Raw genomic sequence first — 24,147 nt, 5'->3', positions numbered from 1 at the left:
GGGTGGGCATGTGACCTAAGCTGTTCTAAACAGAATGAATATCAAGGCTTTTGGTTGTAAGTGATGAGATACAAATACTCTCTCTTCCCCTGGATGTAGTACCTGGAAGTGCTGTAGTTATTTTGTCAGGCTGATGAGGAAGCCAGCACACAGCCGGACAAAATAACACAGAGAGATCAGGCAACCACGGATCTCTCTGTCACTAGAGATTATTGTTTCCTGTTCTAGAACTTTATAGAATAGAATCATACAGAATGAATTATTTTGTGTTTCTTCTTTTACTCTATGTTTTTGGAATTCTTTTTTGTCTTTTTTATATGTTTTAGTTTCCCTTACCTAGGTGTGGGAATATATCTATATGTTAGGTCATATATCTATATGTTCATCTTGAAAGAACTGTTTTCCAAAGTGGTTGTACTATTTTATATTCCCACTGGCAATTTTTGAGAGTTCTAGTTGAAGCTTGTTTTAAAGCTTTGCTAGGATAATTACAGAGTAGCTTTTACTTGGCAGTTAAGTTAGCCCTGCTCCTAAGGTGTGGGTGGGCTTCCTGGTCTAGTAATACCCATGCATTTATCAAGGCCTCTCCACTTCGGAGTTCTCTCTTGCTGGTCAGAACTTTAGCATCTTCCAGATTTGTGTGATGGAAGGGTTTATTTAAGCTTTCAGCAGCAATTCTTTGCCTATTCTTAATAGGTGACATCTGTTCTTAAGGTGTCACCTTACCCATGTGCAGCTTGACGTTCAGCCTAAGACTAGGACTGTGAGGCAAATTTTGGAGTTTTTCTTTGTTTTTTTGTGTGTGTTTCTCGTTGTTGTTTTAAAAAACTGATACTGGTACTCTGAATGTTTCTGTTGCCTGAGCTCCTCTAAACTCTCATCTCTGTCTCCTCAGTTTAGCAAGATCTCCCTGCTTTGCTTGGGTTCTCCCTCAATATGCCAGAATCCAGGAAGTCTCCAGATAGAAAGGGCAGTAATAGGACTCACTTTAATTTGTTTCCCTTTTTCTCAGGGATCACAGTCTTACACTATCTGTGGTCCAGTGTCTGCATTTTTTTTAACATATTTTTCTGTTTTTTTAATTTTTCACAGCAAAATTGCTGATCTGTTGCTACTTCCTCTTTTATAACCAGCAGCAGTTCCATGAGTTTTTTTCTTTAAATCTTTTTTCGTTGCAACTGAAAATGGGGTCTTCTGCCATGTCTTCCAACTGGCTGTCGTTTGTATTTACAAATGCTTTGGATTTCTGTATGCTTATTTTATATCCTACTACTTTACTAAATTTTCCTGTTATTTATAGTTATTTTTCTGTTGACTGTCTTGGGTTTTCCAAGTAGATATAATCTGCATATGGACCCAGTTTTACTTTTTTTTTCTTTTTTTTTTTTTTAACAATTCTTGTCTAATTGCACTGTCAGAGTAACTATAGTGGCCACTCCTGTCCTCATTCCTACTTTTAGTAGAAAAGCCTGTAGGCTTTCCCCTTGAATAGGAAGCTTGCTAATTATATTTTGTTTTATATTTTGTTTGCTTCTGTTTTATATATTTTCAATTATTTTGTCAACAGATTGCCAACTCTTCAGGAGCAGGGACTCTGCATGCCTCTTACTTATATGGACTAAAGTATTCCTGCTATGTGTTATGTTTTGTGCTAGTCATTGGAGTTGCAAAACAAAACCCTGCTGTGTCCCATCAGAATACTCCCCCCACCCCAAAATTAAGATCTAGTAAGGAATATAGGCATTACACAGGTAAAACAAATGTGATAAAATTTCAGAAAGTGACAGTGTCAGATACTAAAGGAGCCTATAACAGAATGACCTAACCTAGTATGGGAGAATCAAGAGATATCTTCCCTAAAGAAATAATGTTTAATGAAAATCCAAAGGCAAGAGAGACAGTTGATACCTTTCTAAAAGACATCCATTATTACTGGAAAGAAGAGAGAGAATGGGAAAGTGGGTCACAAGAGAGAAAGATTTAGAAGTAGTTAGGAAGAATCGGACTGTGGAGAGCTTGACAAGCCCTATTAAGATTGTGAACTTTTTCCTTAAGTGCAATAAAATAGGAACCATCTTTGCTTTTTTGGTTTATATGTATATATATATATATATATATATATATATATATGTGTGTGTGTGTGTGTGTGTTTATGTTTGATAACTACTCTCACTGAGAAGTAGAAAAGAAATTGTAGGAAGCTGAGCATTTTCGTTTCTTATAGCTGCCAGTCATTTAACTTTTAAACCAATGTTTTTCTTACAAATTGGAATGCTGTGGCAGGTAGATTTTAATTCTGAGAGCTAAGCACTATTTCTTACATAAGCAAGAAATATATTCATGTCTCAATCCTTTAAAAAAAAAAAAAGCAAGGAACACAAACTTTTTAATGTCATGGGAATTAGTATTGAGCCTGAATTCTTTTTAAGAGGTGAGGAATACAGACTTTTTAATGACTATGTATTTGAATGTTCAATCCATCCACTTACTAGCTCTTTGGAAAAAAAATTACTAAACTGCTAGAAGCTTTGGTTTTCTCATTTGTAAAATGAACTGTTGTTTAAAGGATTAGCTGGGTGAACTCTTGTAAGGCACTTAGGATTTGGCTGGTACATATATATCAAATCTTAGGTGTATTTATTAGCTATTCTTAAGAACTTTAGTTCTTAAATAAAAAGGACAGAAATATATAAAAGAAGACAGAAAGATAAAGCAACAGGGATGCAGAGACTATAAATTTAGACATTCTCTTACGATAACATCCCCATTATATAAGTGAGCAAACTGAATCTTAGAAGTCATTTGAAGTTCATGACTATATAAATAGTAGAGCTGGGGTTTTATTACAGGAGTCTGACTCGAGAACTCAAGCTCCATATCACTGTTGTATAGTTTATTTCCTAAAATAGCATCTGTTTTAGTCGATTCTCTCTCATACTGCAGTCAAAACTACAGAGCAATAAATAGGAATGGTTGATTACGTCTTGGTGTTTAGTGAGACCAAAAAATTGTCATAACAAACTATTTTCTGATTTAGGTGATAATGAAACTTTTTCGTAGTTGAAAAATCTTTTTTAGGGTTTATCTACTTAACTGTTTCATTACATAATTAGCTGTTAATGTGTAGTTAAGTAAGTAATGTTTCATCAGACTTTTTTTTAGTATTTGCTATCTCTAAAGGGTGATGTCTGAAAAAATATCTGAAATGACTGCATTTGAACACTGTAGTCATAGTAAGATTGGTGGCGGGTGTTCATATTCGTACATATGAAATATTCTTGGGGTTTGGGAGAGGGGCATTAAGGAGAATATAATTTGTATTAACAAAGCAATTTTCTTTGGGCTATCTACTGGAAACCTAGAAATGTTTGAAAAATATTTTTGTAAAAAAATATTTTTTTTTTTTTACAAAAAAGACATCTTTGTAAAAATATTTTTTAGAATGGCAGTACACATAAATTAAGTAGCCCACTTCTTCAAGTGATGTTCAGAAGCAGAAACATCACTTTGATGTTAACAGAAGTTATCACTGATTTTTTTTTAACTTCTAAATAGGATTGTTTTTAAGCTAGAGTAAATGTATGGGAAATTGGTAGTATCATGTTTTCTGTTTTAAAGGGTTAACCAGTTTTTAAAATCATTAATACTTCAATGAAATTTTAATATAATTGGCACGATATTTATCACATTTCTGTTTATCCAGAATGATGGGAATGAACTATATTCTGTTCACCTGTTTATCTTTTTTTGTAATATAAATAAAATTTTTAAAGAAATCTGTGCCTGTTTGTAACAAATTTGCCCAATGCTAAAGTATACAATTCAAACTTCCTCTCTAATTCCAGTTCTAGAGGTTTTCCTTCACAGATTGTGTATACCCTTAGGCTCATCAGTGTTTATGTAAATGCATAGACATATATATGACATGTTTAACATCTGCATATTATAAACTATACATACATAATTTTAAAGTTAAAATTAAATCATACTTTACTGCTCATCTGAAACATTTTTAATTTAATATGTGTATCCAATTAGTACCTATATAATTATTTGTTTATTGAATATTTTATTATAAGGCTGTATCAGTTTATTCATGTGCATGTTGATAATAGTTTTAGTTTTTTTTTTTTTACTGTTAATAAAGAATTTCACTAAGCCCTATAAGGTAGGTATTATCTCCATTTTAAAAGATGAAATTGAGGCACAAAGAGATTGGGTAACTTGCACACCAAGTAAGTAATGGAGCTGGTTTTAGAATCCTGGCAATATAGCTCAGAATCCACAATCTTCAATATTACATTATGCTGCTTTTTTGCCTTCTATTTTTGCTCTGTTTACCCAACTGGAAAAATTTCATGTTTAAAATATATCTTAACTGGGACTACTCCTGTAGTCCCAGCTGCTCGGGAGGCTAAGGTAGGAGGATTGCTTGAGTTCAGGAGTTCTAGTCCAGCCTGGACAACATAGTCAGACCCTGTCTCTTTTTTTAAAAAGTAAAATCTGATATTAAAACTCTCCTGAGCCTAATATGCTATCTTACGGATATTGGAAACGTTGCTATCACAAATTACATAGCTATGGTTTGTAGCTGTGTATAATATAGAAGTAGAAGGTTTAAGCCCAAACCTTACCAGTGCTTCTCAAACTTTAATGTGCATATAGATCACTGAGTGTGCAGGAGGATCTTGTTAAAATATAAATTCAGATTCCATAATCTGGGATGAGCCTGAGTCTCTGCATTTCTAACACACTCCCAAGGTGGCCAGTACTGCTAGTCTACTCGTGAGTGGCAAGGATTTAGGCAGTTTATACTGACCTTTGGCAAACCTTGTTAAGTGTTTTATTGAATCAGTTTCATGTTTTGTTTCTGCTGCCTGTTTTTATAAATTGTGTGTGGTAAAGAAATGGGTACAGTCTTTCTAGTCATTTCAATTCTATATGTGTGGCATTTAACAATAAATGAGAAAAAGAAATTGTGCCTTTTTTTGCATCAATGCGCAGTACTTAAAATGAATATAATCACTTATTTGTATACTTAATATGGCCCTCCCTCGTATCTCATCATTTCCACTGTTTCATTCTTGAGGGAAACATAATGTATGTTTTCATTTTGAAGGGTATAGCTGTAGTTGAACCAAAAATATTGTTTTATCGCTGTTATTTTTTCTTTAGTAATAATAATATACTTTACACAGTTACAAAAATCAACACCTGTTCAATGCTATGTGCCAGGCCCTATATCAAGTGCTTAATGGGCATGATTTCATTTTAATCATCAGGACATCCCTCATTTATTCATCTATCAGCTATTTGTGCACCTCTTCTGTATCAGAAACTGTGCCTACGGGGGGCGGCAAATAAACACAAATTCTGTTCTCCTACAGCTTAGTGCATTGGAGTGGGGGGTGCGATACAATATTCAAGCAATCATAGAAGTGTGATAGTTGTAAACAAAAAGTTGTTAATTATAATATTTGCTATTTTCTCCACTCTCAACCATGAAAGAAAATTCTGCTTTTGCCTTCTAAGCTTTTTCTGACTAGCTTCCTTCCCCACCTGACTCCAAGGAGAATTCTTTCTCTGCTCGGTTTCTGAGCTGTTGTGATGCCAGATCCAACTAATGGGTTAGAACTAATGATGTATGAAATACAAAATTTTAAGACAAATATCTGAAGAGACATTGTTTACATTAATTTGAGAGAATAAATATTCCCAGTACTTAAGATTGTTAGAATTGTTGGTGAGAAAAATTTGAAAGATTTTTTTGAAGATTTAGAAGACAATACAAGACTTTTCTTTTTTTTTTTTTTTAAAGTACCAACATGTGTGGCCCTGACAGAAATTACTACACCAACTTGTGGCTGATTTGGACATGCTTTTCGGGGAATGCTATTTTTAACAAGCTGTGTTCTGTTTTTTTCTTGTAGCAGTACTGACTTCCCTTTTGATTATTAATTGATAGAAAATTCTTTCTGGTGTTGATCAGATCTATCTATTTGATCTTTATCTATAAACACTACATTGTTGAGATTTCTAAAATGTTTGTTTTCCCCATTACACTTACGATTTTGAGCTTCCTGGGATTGTTTTGAAGATTATTATAAGAAACTTTAGCTTCTCAATATTAAAAGGAGGTCTATGTAATTGTTTCTCTTTTAAAGGGAGGATCTGAAAAATTTTATAAATTTATCTTGGATATTAGTTTATTCATTATGTTTAATTTTAGGAAATGGTGCTCTTGCAGAACATTCTGAAAATGTGCATATTTCAGGAGTGTCAACTGGTAAGTCATTTTTTGTAATGTTTAAATTTCATGCATGACTTATATGGTAAATATTGAAAGCCACCTGGTATCTTATGAAGTGATATTTGGCTATAAAAATTATTACTGCTTTTTGCAGCATGTAATAAGGAATGAAGTAACTGGAACATGGAGAAATTCTCATAAGATAAAACTGATACTTGCATGCCCATGGATTGATTATACTTTTCCAAACGGACTGCATAATTATTTTTTCATCCAAACATTGAACCTAGGGAAAAGTTAGCTCAAGTTGAATTAGTATTTTCTTTCCATACAAAGTTATGTGAAATGAAATTTACTGAAATGTGATTCTAAGGCTCTAATCCTATCCCTACATAAAACTATTGTATTTGAGCACGCAGTTTATTTGCTATTAAAAGCAACCCAATATGCTTGTGTCCATGAAATTCGGAAATTCATCATTGAGGTAAATGTATTTTTTGTACTCATCTAGGCTTTTATAACTTATAATTATAACTTTAGAATTACTTAAAGACTTACAACTACTAAAATTTTTATTCTTAGGTCACTTCCACAACTCTGTTACCATTTTTGCTATATCAACCACAGTTAGTTACTAGGAGAACTAAAATATTTATTTTTGCATATATTGAAATAGATTTTCTTACTGTTCATTTATTATTTCCCTATATTGGTAAGTTTTGTGTGGTTAAAACTGCACTTAGTGTATTTATCAATCCATTGATTAACTTCTTTGTGTCATCTTGTAATTCGTTTGGTTCTTTTTTCCTCACATGAAGCAAATCTTGTTCTTTTGTTTTATGTCTGACTTTGTATTCAGAAAGTTTATAGACTTAAGAAATACTCTAAGGATTCGTATGCTCTAGTCAAACACATCAACAAGCCTAGTTTCCTGAAGATGCAAAGCAAGTGCTTCAGTGCCTGCATTAATTTTTTTTCATAGTTTGTTTCACTTTTTAAAAAATATGTTCTCAAATGATACATAATTGTATATATCAAATAACAATAAGGTTATTTTAAAGACGGCCTTCTCCTTTTTTCTTTACATTTTGAATAATGAGAATTTTAATTACTTTTCCAGGTTGTAACTATAAAGTTGCTTGTTTACAAACATTTTAACTTATACAACCAAATGGTTACTATATAATTCAGTAGTTTTCAAAAGGTTTGGTCTCAAGACCCATTATAAACTTTTAAAAACTACTGAGGCCTGTTTTAGTCTACGTGTGCTGCTACAACAAAATACTACTGTGAATAGCTTAAATAACAGACATCAATTTTTCTCACAGTTCTGGAAGTCCAAGATCAAAGTGCTGGCAGGATTGGTCCCTAGTGAGACCTCTTTTCCTGGCCACCTTCTCATTGTATCTTCACATGGCCTTTTTTCTATGAATGTTCAGAGAAAGCAAGAGGTCTCTTGTGCCTCTTCTTCTAACAAGAACATCAGTCCTATGGTATTAGGGCCCCATCCTTATGACCTCATTTAACCCCAGTTACTTCCTTAAAGGCTGTATCTCCAAATACAGTCACATTGGTAGTTAGGGCTTCCACATATGGGCTTGATGGGGGACACAATTCAGTCTATAACAAGGACTTTAAAGAGTTTTTGTTTATGTGAGCTACAGCTACCAATATTTACTATGTTAGAAATTAAAACTGAGAATTTGTTTTAAAACTCATTAGTACAATTAAAAATAACAGTAACCTATTGCATGTTTACATCAATATGTACTATAGCTTTATGAAAAATATATTTTTCAAAACAAAAAACATCAATAAGAACAGCTTTATTTTATAATTTTATAAAGTAATGATTGGCTTAAAAGAAGATAGCTAGATTCTCCTGTCTGTTTCTGCACTCAGTCTTTTGCAACATCATGCTTTGTTTGACATACTAGGAGACAGGCCAGCCTCACAGTGATGTGTGATTGGAAAAGAGAGTAATATTTTAATAGCCTTTTTCAGATAATCATGAATATTCTGTGATACTAGACCAAAACTCAAAAAGAGGTAGTTTCTTTAAGGTTAGTTGCAATGTGGAGTCTGATACCATATCATTGAGCATTTTGTGCTCTGTTACATTAAAATCTAATTGGGTCTTTCTTACCCTTTGAATCAGTTTTCTTACCATATATGATTTTATCATGTTCTTTGATCACTTCCAAATGCAGATTTGCTGAGTTATGCAGATTAATGCAGAGTATGAGAAGTTATGAAAAGTTGGAAATTTGGACAGATACAGTACTATATTCTGAATTTTGTGTCAACTAATCAAGAGTTAGATTATACTTATTTTTAGCTGTTTGCTTGTGATTAGACCACTAGGCTCTTGTTGAACATTGATAATACCCTTCAATAAATTTCTGTTTGAAGAAAGAAATCAGAAGTAAAGATATTTTACATTTTTTAATCTTTTTTTTTCTTCTGAATTTCAGATATATATTTAGAAATATGTATTAGCTTGCTAGGGCTACCATAACAAAATGTCCTAGACTGGGTAACTTAAACAACATGAATTTATTTTCTCACTGTTTTGCAGGCTAGAATTCTGAGATCCAGGTGTCAGCAGGGTTGGTTTCTTCTGAGTTCTTTCTCTTTGGCTTATAAATGGTGTCTTACTTTCTTCACAGTCTCCCCTCTGTGTGTGTTGTCCTGATCTCCTCCCCTTATAAGGACACCAGTCATATTGGATTAGGGCCACACATATGACCTCATTTTAACTTTAACTCTTTAACTCTGTAAAGACTGTCTCTCCAAATCCAGTTACGTTCTGATGTACTAGGGTTAGACTTTAAAATATGAGTTTTCGAGGCAACACAATTCAGGCCATAACAAAATGTGTGTTTTAATTAAATATATTTATACATCAATAAAATACTCCATTTCAGAAGTAAGTAAAACCTTATTCATGGCTTATTTTTTCTAAGTCTCATCTTACAAAATCTTTCTAACATAGAATGGGAAGAATAATACATGAAATCTATTCCAATTATATTATTAAAAATAAATGGAATTATATTATTAAAAATAAATGGATGCTGTCTCCAAAGGTATGTCTGGGTACACAGAGTCATTGCCTCTGCCTCCCGGGTTGAAGCGATTCTCCTGCCCCAGTATCCCAAGTAGCTGGGACTACAGGCGTGCACCACCATGCCTAACTAATTTTTGTATTTTTAATAGAGACGTGGTTTCACCACGTTGGCCAGGCTGGTCTCAGACTCCTGACTTCAAGTGATCCGCCCACCTTGGCCTCCCAAAGTGCTGGCATTACAGGCATGAGCCACCGTGCCTGGCCTCATTGCATTTTTTTCTGAGGCCAGTACGGAGCTATAGATGTAATGTTTAATGGAGTATAAGCTTTCTGAAATCCTTGCATCCCCAGTAGAAACTAGGGCCCCTTCAGTGCTGGTCTAAATGGAGAGCTAGCCTTTGGAAGAATCTCAAAACGCAGGACTTGCTTTCTATTGAGATCAGCAAGCAACAGAAATGGTGAGATGCTTCAGTATTCTATGCTACCATCTATTTCTGCTCTTCCCCTGCTCTTTTCACCTCTGCTACTCCATTTTCCGGTGCTCAGTGCCCTGCTCGATTGTCGTTTGCACTTTGGAAAGTATATTGATGATTTTAGAAAGAATTTTAATTGTCTACACCGAGTGTTATCAGGTAATTTATTTTCCAAATCAGGACACTTTGAAAGCGAAATAATACATTATTTTTAATTATGCTGCACCAGTGACAAAACAAGAACTGTTCTGGACAAATCAGGCTGTATAGTCACCCTGTTGGCAATGAATTCAGTTCATTTAACATGTATCAAGCACCTGATAGGACCTTGTGCCAAGGAGGGTGGAAGTAAGTGGTGAGTAAAATATTCTGTCTCAAGGAACTTACCACTTAATAGCAGAAGTAAATGTGCAAACCATACCTATAATATGGTCTTAATGTACTAAGGCACATTATGCCAAATAATGAACACATTAAGTTAGAATATGAATTTGTAAAAAGCCTAGTTATAATATCTGGTAAGTAGTAAATGACTTAATATTAACTTTTCTTATTTTATTAATTAGGCATAGTATTAAGTGCTTCATTTTGTTTACTCATGAATTTTTTGGGGAATTACTAATTTCTAATTAATAATATAGTTTTGGTTCTTGTGCTTGGAATAATTTGTTCTGTTTTTAATATTCTGTTTATTTCCATCTTCTTCCTCCTCAAATCCTTGCCAGGAAAGATAAATCTTTGCCTTTTTGCTTGTTCTTATGCTACAGGGTTGGCATAAGAAATTGTAGTTAAATTATCAAAAAGTATGTATCTAGTTGTTATATAATGGGAAAGAATATTGGATAAAATCTAATTTTTGTACTTTTTAAAAAATTTAGTACTTTTCTTGGTCCAGAATTTTAAATCTTCCTTCATATATTAAATAAAGGAGAAAAGACAAATGATATTTCTATAAATTTAATAATATATGAAAATTAGTATGAATTGTACCACAGAAACTGCCAAGTAATTTAATTGCATACACGAGAGAGTAGGAAGGCTATTTTAATCACTTTTTTAAAAAAATGTCTAAATTATGTTTCTTTTTGAAATGTTTAAAATTACCAAATTACTGCTCATCTGCTACATAGAATGAAATATATCTTAGGTCAAGTTGATTTACCACAAAGCCCTTGTACACATTAAACACATATATTTGATTTTTTAAAATATATCTGCTTTAACCTGAATTACTCTGTAATCTATGATATTGACTTTAATCAGGATATTCTAGAAATAATTTATGTTCTCCTTATTCTTGATTACTTCTAAATCAAGTCTTTTGTTTTCACAAATTCTATTTATTATACAAGTTTCATTAAACATTTAGAAAAAAAGCATTAGAAAATCGCCCATTAACCCTACCTTCCTAGAATAGTTAATAATAGTATATTAAATTTTTTATTTGTCCTTTTGTGTACATACCTTAAAAATAATTGTATATGCATTTGAATTATCCCTAATTTTATCTCCTGCTCTTTCTATTTAACACTATGTACATTTTTCCCTTAGTCTTCATATCCATTATTGTAATGCCTGCATAAAATTTCCATCACGTGACTTCATTATAATGGGTTGTTTCCAATGGATTTTGCCTAATTTGGATCTTGCTCAAGAGATATATTCTTATACAGTTGACTCTTGAACAAGATGGCAGTTAGGGGCACCCTGCATAGTCGAAAAACCATGTATAATTGTTGATTCTCCAAAAGTTTAAGTACTCAGTAGCATGCTGTTGACTGGAAATCTTAACAACAACATAAACATTCAATTAAATTAATGTATGTTATATGTATTAAATGCTGTTTTTTTTTTTTTTTTTTTTTTTTTTTTTGAGACAGGATCTGGCTTTGTCACCCAGGCTGGAGTGCAGCGGCATGATCTCCGCCCACTGCAACCTCCACCTCCTGGGTTCAAGCCATCCTTCCACCTCAGCCTCCTGAGTAGCTGGGACTACAGGTGCTCACCACCATGCCCAGCCAATTTTTGTTTTTGTAGAGATGGGGTTTTGCCATGTTGCCCAGGCTGGTCTTAAACTTGTGAGTACAAGTGATCTGCCCACCTCGGCCTCCCAGAATGCTGGTATTACAGGTATGAGCTACCGTGCCCAGCCTTAAATGCTGTATTCTTAAAGTAAGCTAGAGAAAAGAAAATGTTATTAAGAAAAGCATAAGAGAAAATCCATTTACAGTATGCTACTGTATTTATTGATACTGTAAGTTTACATTAGCTATTTACAGTTGAGTCATCTGTCTGATAAGGTGGGCAGCTGCAATTGCAGACCTCAGTCTACAGTGCATATCAAGCAATTCAGCTTTTTCTTGTGATGTCGTGACTTTTCTTTGCTTCTTGGGAGCACTTGCAACATTACTAGTAGCACTTCGTATGGATCCCATGGTGTTATTTGGGGTTTATGGTATTGCACTAAACAAATGAAAAATACATGAGAACCACCAGAGATCACATTATACGGTGACACACAATTTACTGGAGATACCAACTGCTCACATGGAGGTGATCAGCATCACACAGCGATTTAAGCAGATACTTGCAAATTGAGCTCACCAAAATAGCAGTGGGAGGTGGCTACAGAATAATTAGTTGTATAGTATGTCCTATAGTTAATTTTATTCAGTTATGATTTAGTATTCATCTTTATACTTCTCTTGAATGTAAATGGTGCTGTGTGTGGTCTGCAAGTGTTTGTGTAAGTTTTGATAAATTCTAACTCTTTATAATAGGTTAGTGTATTTTTTATGGTAGTAAGTGATAAAATAGACTAGTATTTTACATACATATGCATTCATGATATACCTAATTTTTTTTCAAAATTTCCAGTCTCTGATTTGTCTGCAAGGTTTTTCAAATTGTCACGAATCTCCAAAAAATTTTCCAGTGTATTTATTGAAAACAATCCATGTGTAAGTGAACTCACACAATTCAAACACATGTTGTTCAAGGGTCAACTGTATATATCTAGCCTTTTGTATTTCTAAGAATATTTCCTTAGCATACATTTCTGAAAGTGAAATTACTGTATCACAGGTCATAAATAATTTAATGACTCTAGAAACTTTCTGACAGATTGCCTTCCAAAAAGGATGTACTAATTTACACAGTTGTCTGCATTTACTTTCAGTATAATCATGTTTTTCTTAACTTTTTTTCTTATTATGTTTCCATTCAAGTCTCAACCTTTTATTTTCTGTCAAACTGTTAAAAAAAAAAAAAAAGTAACATTTTCTTTTCTTTTTGATTCATGGCCTGGAGTTGTAACATTTCAAAGAATAAGAGAATGAGATTTGCTTTCCTTTATAGTTAGGCAAAAACTAGCCTGAAGTTTATAAAATATTTTCTGTTTGCTAATAGGAACAGATGTTAAGGCTTGCTGCTTTCTCAGGCAGAAGCTTTTTTTTTACATAGGAAGATTAACATGGTATTTCCAATTACCAATGATACAACTTCCAAATATTCGTACTTTTTAATAATAGCTGAAGTCTGAGATTACCTTGATTTTGAGTCTACTCTGCATTTGACTTGAAATCTTTTGTCAGGCAAAGCTGACGTTTCTGTGAGCTGAGAGAATATTTACTTAGGAAGTTCCTTTCTTAATCCTTATTCATATTAACTAAATTAGCAGAGTATATAAAATAGACTTCAGATAGTTTTTAAGTATTGTTTATACTGTCAGAATTTTATTCTATCAAAATCATCAGCCTTTCTTGCTTTTATGTATTTGCATTTTATAGTTTCTAATATTCGAAGGCCTAGCACATTGCTAATCCTGTATGCCTTTTACAACTGTTAATTTAGTTGTGGCCTTTAAAATAGGGACATATTTTCTAAATTGCAGTAAATTTACTTTCAGATTAGTTAACAACATTTTGTAATAATGGAGAGTACTAAATTAAAATGGCTTTTGTTTTTAACCACAGCTTTGGGCTTAAATATTTTAACATGGTATTTTGAAATTTTCCTGGAAGAACATCTAGTCTGATAAAGCTTTTATTATCCTAGCATGTTTAAGATCTTCCAAATAAAGAATTTGAAAGAAAATAAAGGTTAAATTGTAATTATCTCTGATAGAAGTTCAAAATTATTTTTTAAATATAGAAAAGTTACATGAATAAGTAGCAGGTCAAGTGGTCCTTTGCACCTTTCCTATGTAATTTTAATATTATTTTACAGTTATTTAATTAGGTACCTGGACCTCTTGCTAAAGTTACTAAGAAGAATTTCACTAGTTCTTTTGACCAGTATTATAAAAATGTCTTTCATCCATGTTTCAAATGAAGAAAGAAGGCTTATTACATTTTATTGATTATTAATACATTAGGGTTTTTAGGATTCCAGAATATAGAAATAGAACGTAGTGTGAACCCAAGAAGCTATCCTTTATATAAAGAAAATGAGTAGGGAATATGAGACAGTACATTCTTTATATAAAAAAATTACTATAGGATGCTAATAATTTTTAAAGTCATTGTCTACCTTCAGAGTTTACTTCTGAGACACTTAAAGTTTTAAAGTAGTGAACTCCCTTTAAGTTTTGGAAAGGCAACTAATGGTGCTATTATTATTTCTATATTATGTACTCTCTAATCTTATGGCCAATGTCTTATATGAAGCATCTTTATGTTATATAATTATAACCTATTTTATATATTATATCAAGTATTTATTGAACAATTATGTGTTTATAACAAAATAATTATGTTATATTTGTATGTTACATTACAGGTTGACTATCCCAAATCTGAAAATCCAAAAATCAAAATGCTCCAAAATCCAAAACATTTTGAGCAACGACATAACACTCAAAAGAAATGCTCATTGGAGTATTTCACACTTCAGATTTTTGGTTTTGGGATGCTCAATTAGTAAGGATATATCTGCACATATTCCATAATTTGAAAAAAAAATCAAAATACTCTGGTCCCAAGGATTTTGGATAAGGAATACTCATTGTATGCTGTAATGAACAATAACCCCAGCATTAGAGCAGCACATGTGAGTACCAGAATTATAGACAAGACAGAACAGGTTGTATTGTGACAGAGTATGCAGTGCTTAGATGGTAGAAGTGAAGTTCATCTGGATGGATATATTTATTTCATTGAGTGAGCCAAACCTAGTGAAGGTAAAAAGGCAAGTTCTGTTCAAGCATTTGACATTTTCTTTTCCAATCTGTAACTTTGGGAATGACTCTTCAAAGTGTGATAACATGTTGGTTATCAGTAATTTTTGCCAAGGCATGAATTTGAATTCATTGTACTGTGAAACTATTGTGCAAAAGCCAGTCACTTGGTGAATAAGCAAACTGTACTTGGGTATTAGTTGACTAATAGCCTGTTATAAGTAAGGGGGTGATTTGATATTAAACTGCAGTAATGGAAATACAGTATCCAGAACCAAGCAGATGATAGTTCTTCTTTAGTATTCATGCAAACGTACTCTGGTATTGTTTATTTCTGGGTACCACCCTTGACAAAGGACACAGTAACTGGTACACTCGTGGAAGATGTGAGTATACTAAAAACTGTGTCAAAGCTGATAGAGATGGGTTACAAAACCATGAGCTCCAAGGCCAGTTAGTTTAAGTGATGATTTCTGCCTTACCTTTTTATGCTTCCAACCCAGAGTCACAGTAACCTTCAAAAATTAGTAATTTTTCCCCTTCTGGAAATAGTAGTTGTTTGCTTTAGCGTTTTAGTCTTCTGTAGTGCTTAAAATCGGAAAATGTAGGTACCATGTCAGTAATTTTTATACGCTTGCAGGAAAAAAAATTGCCCTCAGAAGCCCTTTAAAAATGGCATAAAAATATACATCTTCTCTATTCATCTGATGTTATGCATTGTTAGCAAAATCCTAAATTATTCTTACTAAGAAGTTTCAGGTGAAGCTGACTAGTTAGTTCCATTTTAGGTGGGTATATTCAGTGTCTTTGCTCTCCTCATCTTCATCTTCATTCATACTGTGCTGACCCTGGTTTTTGTTTTTTTGTTTTTTTCCTCCTTCTCTATCTATATTTTTGTCTCTTCTGATTTTATGTTTTATTTTATTGCCATATAACCCTTGATTATAGTTTGTTTGTTCTGAACATTAGTGACTTTCAAGATACCAAGAAATTACCTGCCTTGATTACAGCCGATAGCCAAGTAAAATATTTTGGTCCTTAAAGAATGTCACTTAGAATGATAAGAATAAATATGTGGCTGTATTCAGTCTTAAATGTCAGTACTAATGCAGAAGAATATTCATTTAAATTATAAACAGCTGGATATAAGATTTCCTAGATGCCATGGCACTTGCAGTTTCTAATAATAAGTCTGAGAGTAATGAGAGTCCTAAGTGAGAGTGATGGATTAATATCATTTTTTCTGCTTGCCTGATTCTTGACTTTCAAGTCATAATTAAAACCTTTCCCATCTTAGGCTAGTAAATATTGCTACAAGTTGAGCATCCCTAATCTAAAAATCTGAAGTGTGAAATGCTCCGGAATCTTTTAGAGCACTAACATGATGCTAACAGGAAATACTCGTTGAAGCATTTCAGATTTGGGATTAGGGATGTTCAACCAGTATACATGCGCAAATATTCCAAATTTTGAAATCCAAAACACTTCTGGTCCCAAACATTTTGGATTAGGGGTACTCAACCTATGTTCAAGTGCTAGTAATTATTCCCATACAGGGAGAAGTTCAGTTTTCTAACTTCTTTTTTAAAAAGAATGAAGTTTGGAGTAATTCTAAGAAAATCTTACTCATGTTCAATCTCTGTTCCCTTCCAACTCTGTCCATCCTCAAAATGTTGACTGTTGTGACATTTCGCATTATGATGCAGCTTGGCTCAGGTGCCAGGGAGTCAGAAAACCCCATTTAAAGAGTCTGGAGAGTCAGAGAAATCAAGACACTATTTAGGCAAGAAGCGCAGTCAAGATACAGGAAGAGGACTTTTGAATCAAAGTCATTTCTGCCTAGCTGTGGGCGTATGTTTCCGGTTCAGGTTACAGGGCCTAGTTACGTTAATACATGACATTTCAACGGAGGGCAACTATAGTACTCTAACTTATTTTTCTTGCATATTCCAACAGTTGGTCACTTGCCATATATTCTCAGTGGCCCATAGACTCTATGCTGAATATGCATGCTTTCCAAACTGTCCATTTTTAAGTGTCTGTCCATTGGTCTTCCTTTGAAATGTCTCCCTCAGCCTCCACTTCATGCCCTTACTGCTTCTATTCTACTCCTTGCCCTAAGCATCTTACCCATAATTATATGTATATATGTTCTCTTATCATTAAAAGTAGGTTCTAGAATGCTGTTTATAATACTTTTAATTCCAAAGATACTAAGAAGCTGGTCAGTCCTGCCTGTAGTTCTTAGATAATGGAATCAATCTTTAGAAATTTTAAAACTACTAACTGTACCTATGTTCTCTCTGTTATTATAGATTATCTACCCTTTTAATCCATGTTAATGTAGGACCAATAGTTCATTTTTCTAGAATAGACCACTTTTGTCATTTAAATGCTATTGAAGCGGCTCCCTTCCACCTCCCTGGTAATTTTTCCAGATGTCATAGGGAGTTCTTTAGTGGGCAGCAGTTTGCCTTAGTGGTTAAGAATACAGCTTGTATGAAGTCTCTTGCCTGAGTTCCATCCTAGCTCTGACACTTACAGCTTTTTTGTGACCTTAGGAAAATTACCAAATTTCTCTGTGCCTCCATTTTTTTCTTATCTGTTAAGTAGGGATAATAATAATAAGCATTAAAGTACCTGACTGGTAGTAAGAGTTCAGTAAATATTAGGTAATTTTATAACATTATCATCATCTGTGGATCCAGGGCCTGCATATGTGCTTCACGTTAATGATACTTATAGTCCTTGGACTTGGAAACCATGCATTTCTGACTTGAAGCAGAAATCTCATCCTCAGCACTGTGTGTCATACTTAGCCTCTAAGTTTTCAAACTGCTATTATTTTCCTATATAAACAATAGTCCAGCAGGTATCTGATATCTGATGCTAATCATCTAACTACAAACTCTGATTTTTCCATGTTTGGGTGCCTCTAGTTGTTTGCATAAGCATAGTATTTTCAATGTATTGGATGATTCCCTTGTTAACTTTCAGAATAATTTTTACTCTTATCCCATATGGCCATTCAACAGACACCATTTGCTTACCAAATTTTTATTTTGGAGATGGTGGGGTTTTTTAGTACATTTATTTCCATTGGAATCAAATCCGTCTTACTAGTTTTCAACACTTGGAATTGCTTTTGTACTCATCAGCCATAATGGAATTAATATTCTTTATAATACACTCTATACAGTACTCTGAAAAATGAGATGGCCAAATGACAGTAACCACTGTTACCTATATATGCTATTGTCCTTTGCTTATGAACAGAGTGAGCATGATTTTACTCTGTCGTGAAACTTTCGTAAAGTAAAATTGTACAAAAAGATGAGTTTTTATAATTGCCTTTTAGGTGATCTCTTTGCCTCACTGGTTTCCCTTCCCTCAATAACCTTTACAGAATACTTGGATCACATTCCTTTTGTAGTAGGTCTATCTTGGCTTGACTACTGTCTATAGAATTGAGTCATTAAATTCTTTTAACTAGAGTATGCTTTTCTGTGGCCCTACCACCTTCTCTTCTATGAAATAAATCGTTTGTTCATAGTCAGGCAGAGCCTTCCCTGTTCTATATTTGGCGTAATGCAGGTTTTTGGTCGGCCTTTGTTTCTGTTTAATAACACCGTGTGTTTAACTGAACATGTGACACTTTGCCTAAAATTACTTGTTATACATTATATCATGTAGTACTGTATTATCTGGTATGCTGTCATATTAACTGTTAAATGCTTCTTGAGTTCAGTTAAGAAGTATATGTCATTGTTATAAAACTATAATTTCCATGAGAGCACGAGTTCTCTATTTCTTTTGTGCCCTTCATATAGTAAACGTAAACAGACACTTACTTGCATTTCAGTTTTGTGATTTATTAAAATCAAAATCACAAAGATTTCACATAACTTAGTCTCAACTACTTTTTGTCATAAAGTATCAATTCTTGTCAGTTTAAAAAAACCCAGTTCTTCATCTACGGAACAGGAAATTGTACTTTTTCTTTGACAGTAGTTCAGCTCTAATTATAAATATCTAATTACTTAATGTTTTTTTCTGTGATTTTTTAGGTGTTTTGAAACTATGAAATCTCAAATTGCAAGACAGCTTGAAATTATTTTGAAGTGATCCTCCCTCTTTCGTGTGTCCTGTTAATAGAGGTTGTTTGAGCACTTCCAATTTTTTAAATAATTGATTTAAAGATAATAAGTATGATGCATTAATCTAGTTTTAAAACAATAGTCCTGTGCTTTCTGTAGGATTATTAAAATAGTGTAAGTATAAACATGAAGAAGTCTTCAGTGTTTCTTCATCAGTTAATCTTGCCCTGTTTTCTAAACTATGCAATGAGATCTTTGTATTTTAAACGAGAAAACTAATACCAAAATCTTAAGAACTCCATCAGAGAATCTCTACCTATTCATTCTTCAGTTAATTCTCCCTTTCTCAATTGACAGCATACATGATAAATTTTAAAAATATGTATTCAGTTAATCTTTTCATATAGCTTAACCATTAGCATTATAATAATGTCATTGTCTTTTTCCTATACACTAGATCAACTGTAAATTAAATAGGCTTTTGTGGGGGGCTAGTCACATAGCCTGTATGTTCCTACTAAGAAGATGCTATCCACGTTTGAAAGTTACTATCTTTTGAATAAATATTTAGAACCTCTTTAATTTGGGGATTTCTATTTCTGGGGTTATAGGAAATTTATAAAAAGTAGAGAATGTAGATCGTCATTATTCAAAGTATTCAAAGTACTTGAATATTTGTTTATATCAAAAGATAACTGACGAAAGTAAATTAGATAGATGATTTTTGTAGAACAAAAGTTGATACTGGCTGGATGTGGTGGCACACACCTGTAATTCCAGTACTCTAGGAGGCCAGGGAGAGTGGATTATTTGAGTTCAGGAGTTCAAGACCAGCCTGGGCAACATAGGGAGACCCCATCTCTATTAAAAAAAAAAAATAGTAAATTTTAAAAGTTGATGCAAGTAATTAAGAGATGTATTAGGGAAGCAAAATGAACAAAGACCAACACAGCTTCTGAGAAAATAGTGTTGGCATAGATCACTTACAACTACATACCTTTTAAGTATAACCCTAGCAAATAAAATATCAGTCCAGATACTAGCACAGTCAGATACCTGTAGACATTTACAATTAGAATCAGTCTATATTCTGCAGCCATATATGCATAGGTTCATGCTCCCCTACTTAAAGGTATTTGCTTCTAATGGAGACTAATTTAATCAAAATTAAAAATACACGTCAGGCATATCCCTCATCAATTAAGTGGTTTTGTTTTCATAGTGGTGTGATGTCTTCACATTTCCATCTGCATTTTGCAACTTCCCAAGATAGCTTAATATAGACAAAAACCAAGCAGTTATTTTAGCCAAAAAAAGTAACCACATTTTGCAATAAAGGCAGTTTCTATAGGGTTTTCATATTTTTTCTTAAACTCTGAAAACTTCTGGTTATTTCAAATCATTAGCATGCTGGGAATAAGATCTTACACAATTCTGCATAGTACTGACAAGATGTATTTATTTGCCAATTACATATAAACTAATTCTTAAGGAAGAATTAGCCAGATCATAGCTGAAATAACTATGTTTAAGCAATAGAAAAGGTGTGAATAGAATGAATGTAAGCAAAAGAAGGTCAAGTTTGATGTATTTTAAACTGGGAGGATAGTCAAAATGTAGAAAGATGAAGTTCAAGCCATGTAAAGATTTTGATTTCAAACAAAAAGAGATTTATTTCCTAAAGTAAAGTTTTGTGAGTATGTGTCCCAACCCTATCCTTCCCATGGCTTTTATCTGTGTCAGGTTAATCATGACATATTTTCTCATTCTTTGCAGTGCATAACGGTGCCCAGCACTTACTCAGTAAACAATCCCACATCCTCTTTCAGTCACTGTCCTCTTTCTTAGCCTGAAAACAGCCTTAGTAGCCATCTCAATACAGCATTCCAGGCATTACTACCAACGAATCTGATTTGGCATATCATGTAATATTGTTTACTGACAGTTTACTGTAATGCAAGCAGTGTGCTATGTCTTTTACCAAAATAATTGTATATAATCCTTGGAACACCGTGTGTATTAGTATTTTAATCTCCATTTACAAGTGAAGAAATGGAGACTGAAGTGGTTTTTTGTTTTTGTTTTTTTTTGTCTTTTTTTTTTGAGACAAAGTCTCACTGTGTTGCCTACGCTGGAGTCAGTGGCACGATCTCAGCTCACCGCAACCTCCGCCTCCCAGGTTCAAGCAATTCTCCTGCCTCAGCCTCCTGAGCAGTTGGGACTACAGGCATGCACCACCACACCTGGCTAATTTTTTTTTTTTTTTTTTTTTTTTAAGTAGAGACGGGGTTTCAGCGTATTGGCCGGGCTGGTCATGAACTCCTGATCTCATGATCCGTCCGCCTTGGCCCTCCAAAGTGCTATGATTACACGCATGAACCACCACACCTGGCCCGAGACTTAAGTTTTATCTATTTTATCAGTATTATAATAATAAGCCATCTCAAATCTATAATGTAAAATGAGTAACAGTAGTATAAATATAATAAGCTAGGAAAAAGGAAATTACAGATGGTAGTAGGTACTGGAGCTGAAATATTAATGATAAGTTGGGACTGGGAAGCCATTTATAAAGCTTATAAATAATGAAAAATAATGAAAAAATGGAAGACCCAAAGGAGATCCTTTGGAAGGTTGGGGCAGATTTGTAAGACATAAAACAGGACTTGGTTCCCTAAGACGTGGCAAAGGCAGGCTCAATTTCTGACTGAAATTTCCAGTTTTAATCTCTGTGAGGCCTAACTTATTTCCTGTCCTTAAAAATTCTTGAAAACGCCTATGGTATTCTTCAGTTTCTTTTTCCTTAAGTACCTATTCCATCAACCAAATGCTGCCTAAGACAACATAGAATCAGAATATAGGATATTCTGAAGACGAATTTGGGAAACACACAGGTTTGATCATGTTGAATATGAGGTTAGAATGTCCAGTGGGCATTTGACTGTGCAAAGCCTCTGGGTTAAAAATTTTAAACTCATGACCATAGTTGGAATTGTAAAAGCAGATTAAATCTTCCATTGAGAGTGAGAAGAGCAGAGGGCTTTGGAATTAACTATGAAACCAGTATCAGGGGCTGGCTGTCTGACTGGTCAAGGCCAGAGGATCTAGTGCTAGAAAATTAACACAGAATAGAGTTAGAAGGAGAATCAGAGGAGGTGATGTCCACAAAGTCTGGGTAGTACAGTTCCCAGTCTGGGTAGTCAGTGTCAGGTGCTCCAGAAAAATCAAGTACCTTGGGAATGAGTATCCATTGCATTTAGCGGTGAGGTCACTGATGACCTTTGCCTGCTAGCGTGGTTTCTGTGGAGATAAGGTCAGAATTGAAAGTCTATTTCAGTGGGTCAGAGAGAAAATGCAAAGGAAGAAAATGAAAAATTTATCATTGTATCCCAGTGAGCTATCAGAAATATAGTGGGAAGAGATGCATGATTGAGGGCTGAAATAGACCTTAGAGGTATTCAAATAGCAACTCCTTATTTCAACACCTGAGGAAATTATTAATAGCACCCCCCAAAATTTAGTAGTTTACATTGTGATAGAACAGACATTGGCAGATAGAACAGACAGTGTCTAGGTCTTCTCATTCCAAATCTGCCAGTATACATAGGCAAACTCTTAACCCAAAAGGGAGTTAAAAATTGCTTTAATAGTTTCCTTTGACTTTTGAAATGTATTCTTTATTAGATATAGAAAGGAATACATTATGGCTGTGCTAGAGCATATTTGTCTACATACTCAGTGTATTGTACATGCAAAAATAGGTTGATAAAAAGCCACTGGCTAGATCTAGAGCCAAATTCCATATTCAGTCATGTTGGAAATGTGCATAACTAAATCATTATATATATTTATAATTAATTCAGTAAGAAACTTTAGGATACTATGGTTTTGTTTTTGATTAGGAAGAAACATTAATATTTTAAAATAATGTTATAAAAGTACATATTGAATTAGAAATATAAATATTGAATCATATAATAACCATTCTTATTTAGGGGTGGTGTGTCTTATCCTTGGGCAGTTGTATGAAAATAAAATATTCACAAAATGTATTTTTGAGTACCATACTAGAATCTTCGGTTTTTGGTATAAGAGCACCACCTATGGGTTTCTCATGTACTTGAAATTTTTTTCCTAAAACAAAACCTAATAAAATTCTTTCTAGTTTTTCCCTATCATTAGAATATCGATTTAGTCAAAGGTTAGGAATATTCTTTGTCATAGATTACTCCCACCTTGTTTTTGGCTGTATGTCACTGCTGTTAAACCATTTAATAAATAGTTGAGTACGTAACATGCTAGTACAGTATTATAATTCTGAGTTGAATGTAATTTAACTCAAAATTGTATTCTCTTTAATGTAGGTGAATCTTTTAATACAAATGAACAATTTTCCATATTCTGGGGAAAGGGTAATGATTGTTTTTGGCTGTTTATTTATATGTTTGTTTATATTTTCGTGAACTTGAGATTTCCTTTAGCTTATTACGACTCCAGAATGCTATGGTAGGAGATAATGAAAAGTCTCGCTCTGTCACCAGGCTGGAGTGCAGTGGCGCGATCTCAGCTTACCGCAGTTTCCGCCCCTCAGCTGTACTCCATCGAGTCTGGAGACAGAACGAGACTCCATCTAAAAAAATATCACTCAGGTTCAAGCGATTCTCCTTCCTCAGCCTCCTGAGTAGCTGGGACTACAGGCGCACACCACCACACCCAGCTAATTTTTGTATTTTTAGTAGAGACAGGGTTTCACCGTGTCCAGGAGAAAAGAAGGTGTTATAAGTAACTTAGCTATCCTTTTATTAAATTATTGTAATAATAACTGAGAGCAAAGTGGAAGCAAACTGGCAGTTTATTATTAATAAACTCTTAAAAAAGAATTACATTTGGATACATTTCGTCGTTTTCTAAAACATTTATTAAAATTAAAAATTTTTTGTCAGGGAGATTTACTAATGAAACAGCAGCAAAAAAAAAAAAAAAAGAAAAGGGAAGCTTTGACTATGCCTTGGCAATGAGATGAATGCTAAGCCCTTGATGTATCTGTGTGCTGTATGCTATCAATCTGTTCTGAAAGCGAT

At 33.7% G+C, this 24,147-nt stretch overlaps 1 protein-coding gene across 4 annotated transcripts in view; it reads left to right on the top strand.

Moving 5' to 3' along the window:
* The window catches only part of LRP12 (LDL receptor related protein 12), a 97,865-nt gene that overhangs the window by 50,280 nt on the left and 23,438 nt on the right, over positions 1-24,147 (top strand). For 3 of the 4 annotated variants that reach the window (XM_033202451.1, XM_033202450.1, XM_033202454.1), the window contains one exon: positions 6,230-6,286. The exons of the other annotated variant lie outside the window; for it this stretch is intronic. In XM_033202451.1, the coding sequence (XP_033058342.1) occupies positions 6,230-6,286 (57 nt within the window). The remainder of the gene's footprint in view (positions 1-6,229; positions 6,287-24,147) is intronic. 4 annotated transcript variants of the gene reach the window in all.

Source organism: Trachypithecus francoisi, unplaced genomic scaffold (genome assembly GCF_009764315.1).
Source record: "Trachypithecus francoisi isolate TF-2019V2 unplaced genomic scaffold, Tfra_2.0 Lachesis_group7, whole genome shotgun sequence".
Taxonomy (NCBI): domain Eukaryota; kingdom Metazoa; phylum Chordata; class Mammalia; order Primates; family Cercopithecidae; genus Trachypithecus; species Trachypithecus francoisi.
The sequence above is the reverse complement of the archived record's forward strand: the minus strand, read 5'-3'. Positions and strand labels throughout refer to the sequence as shown.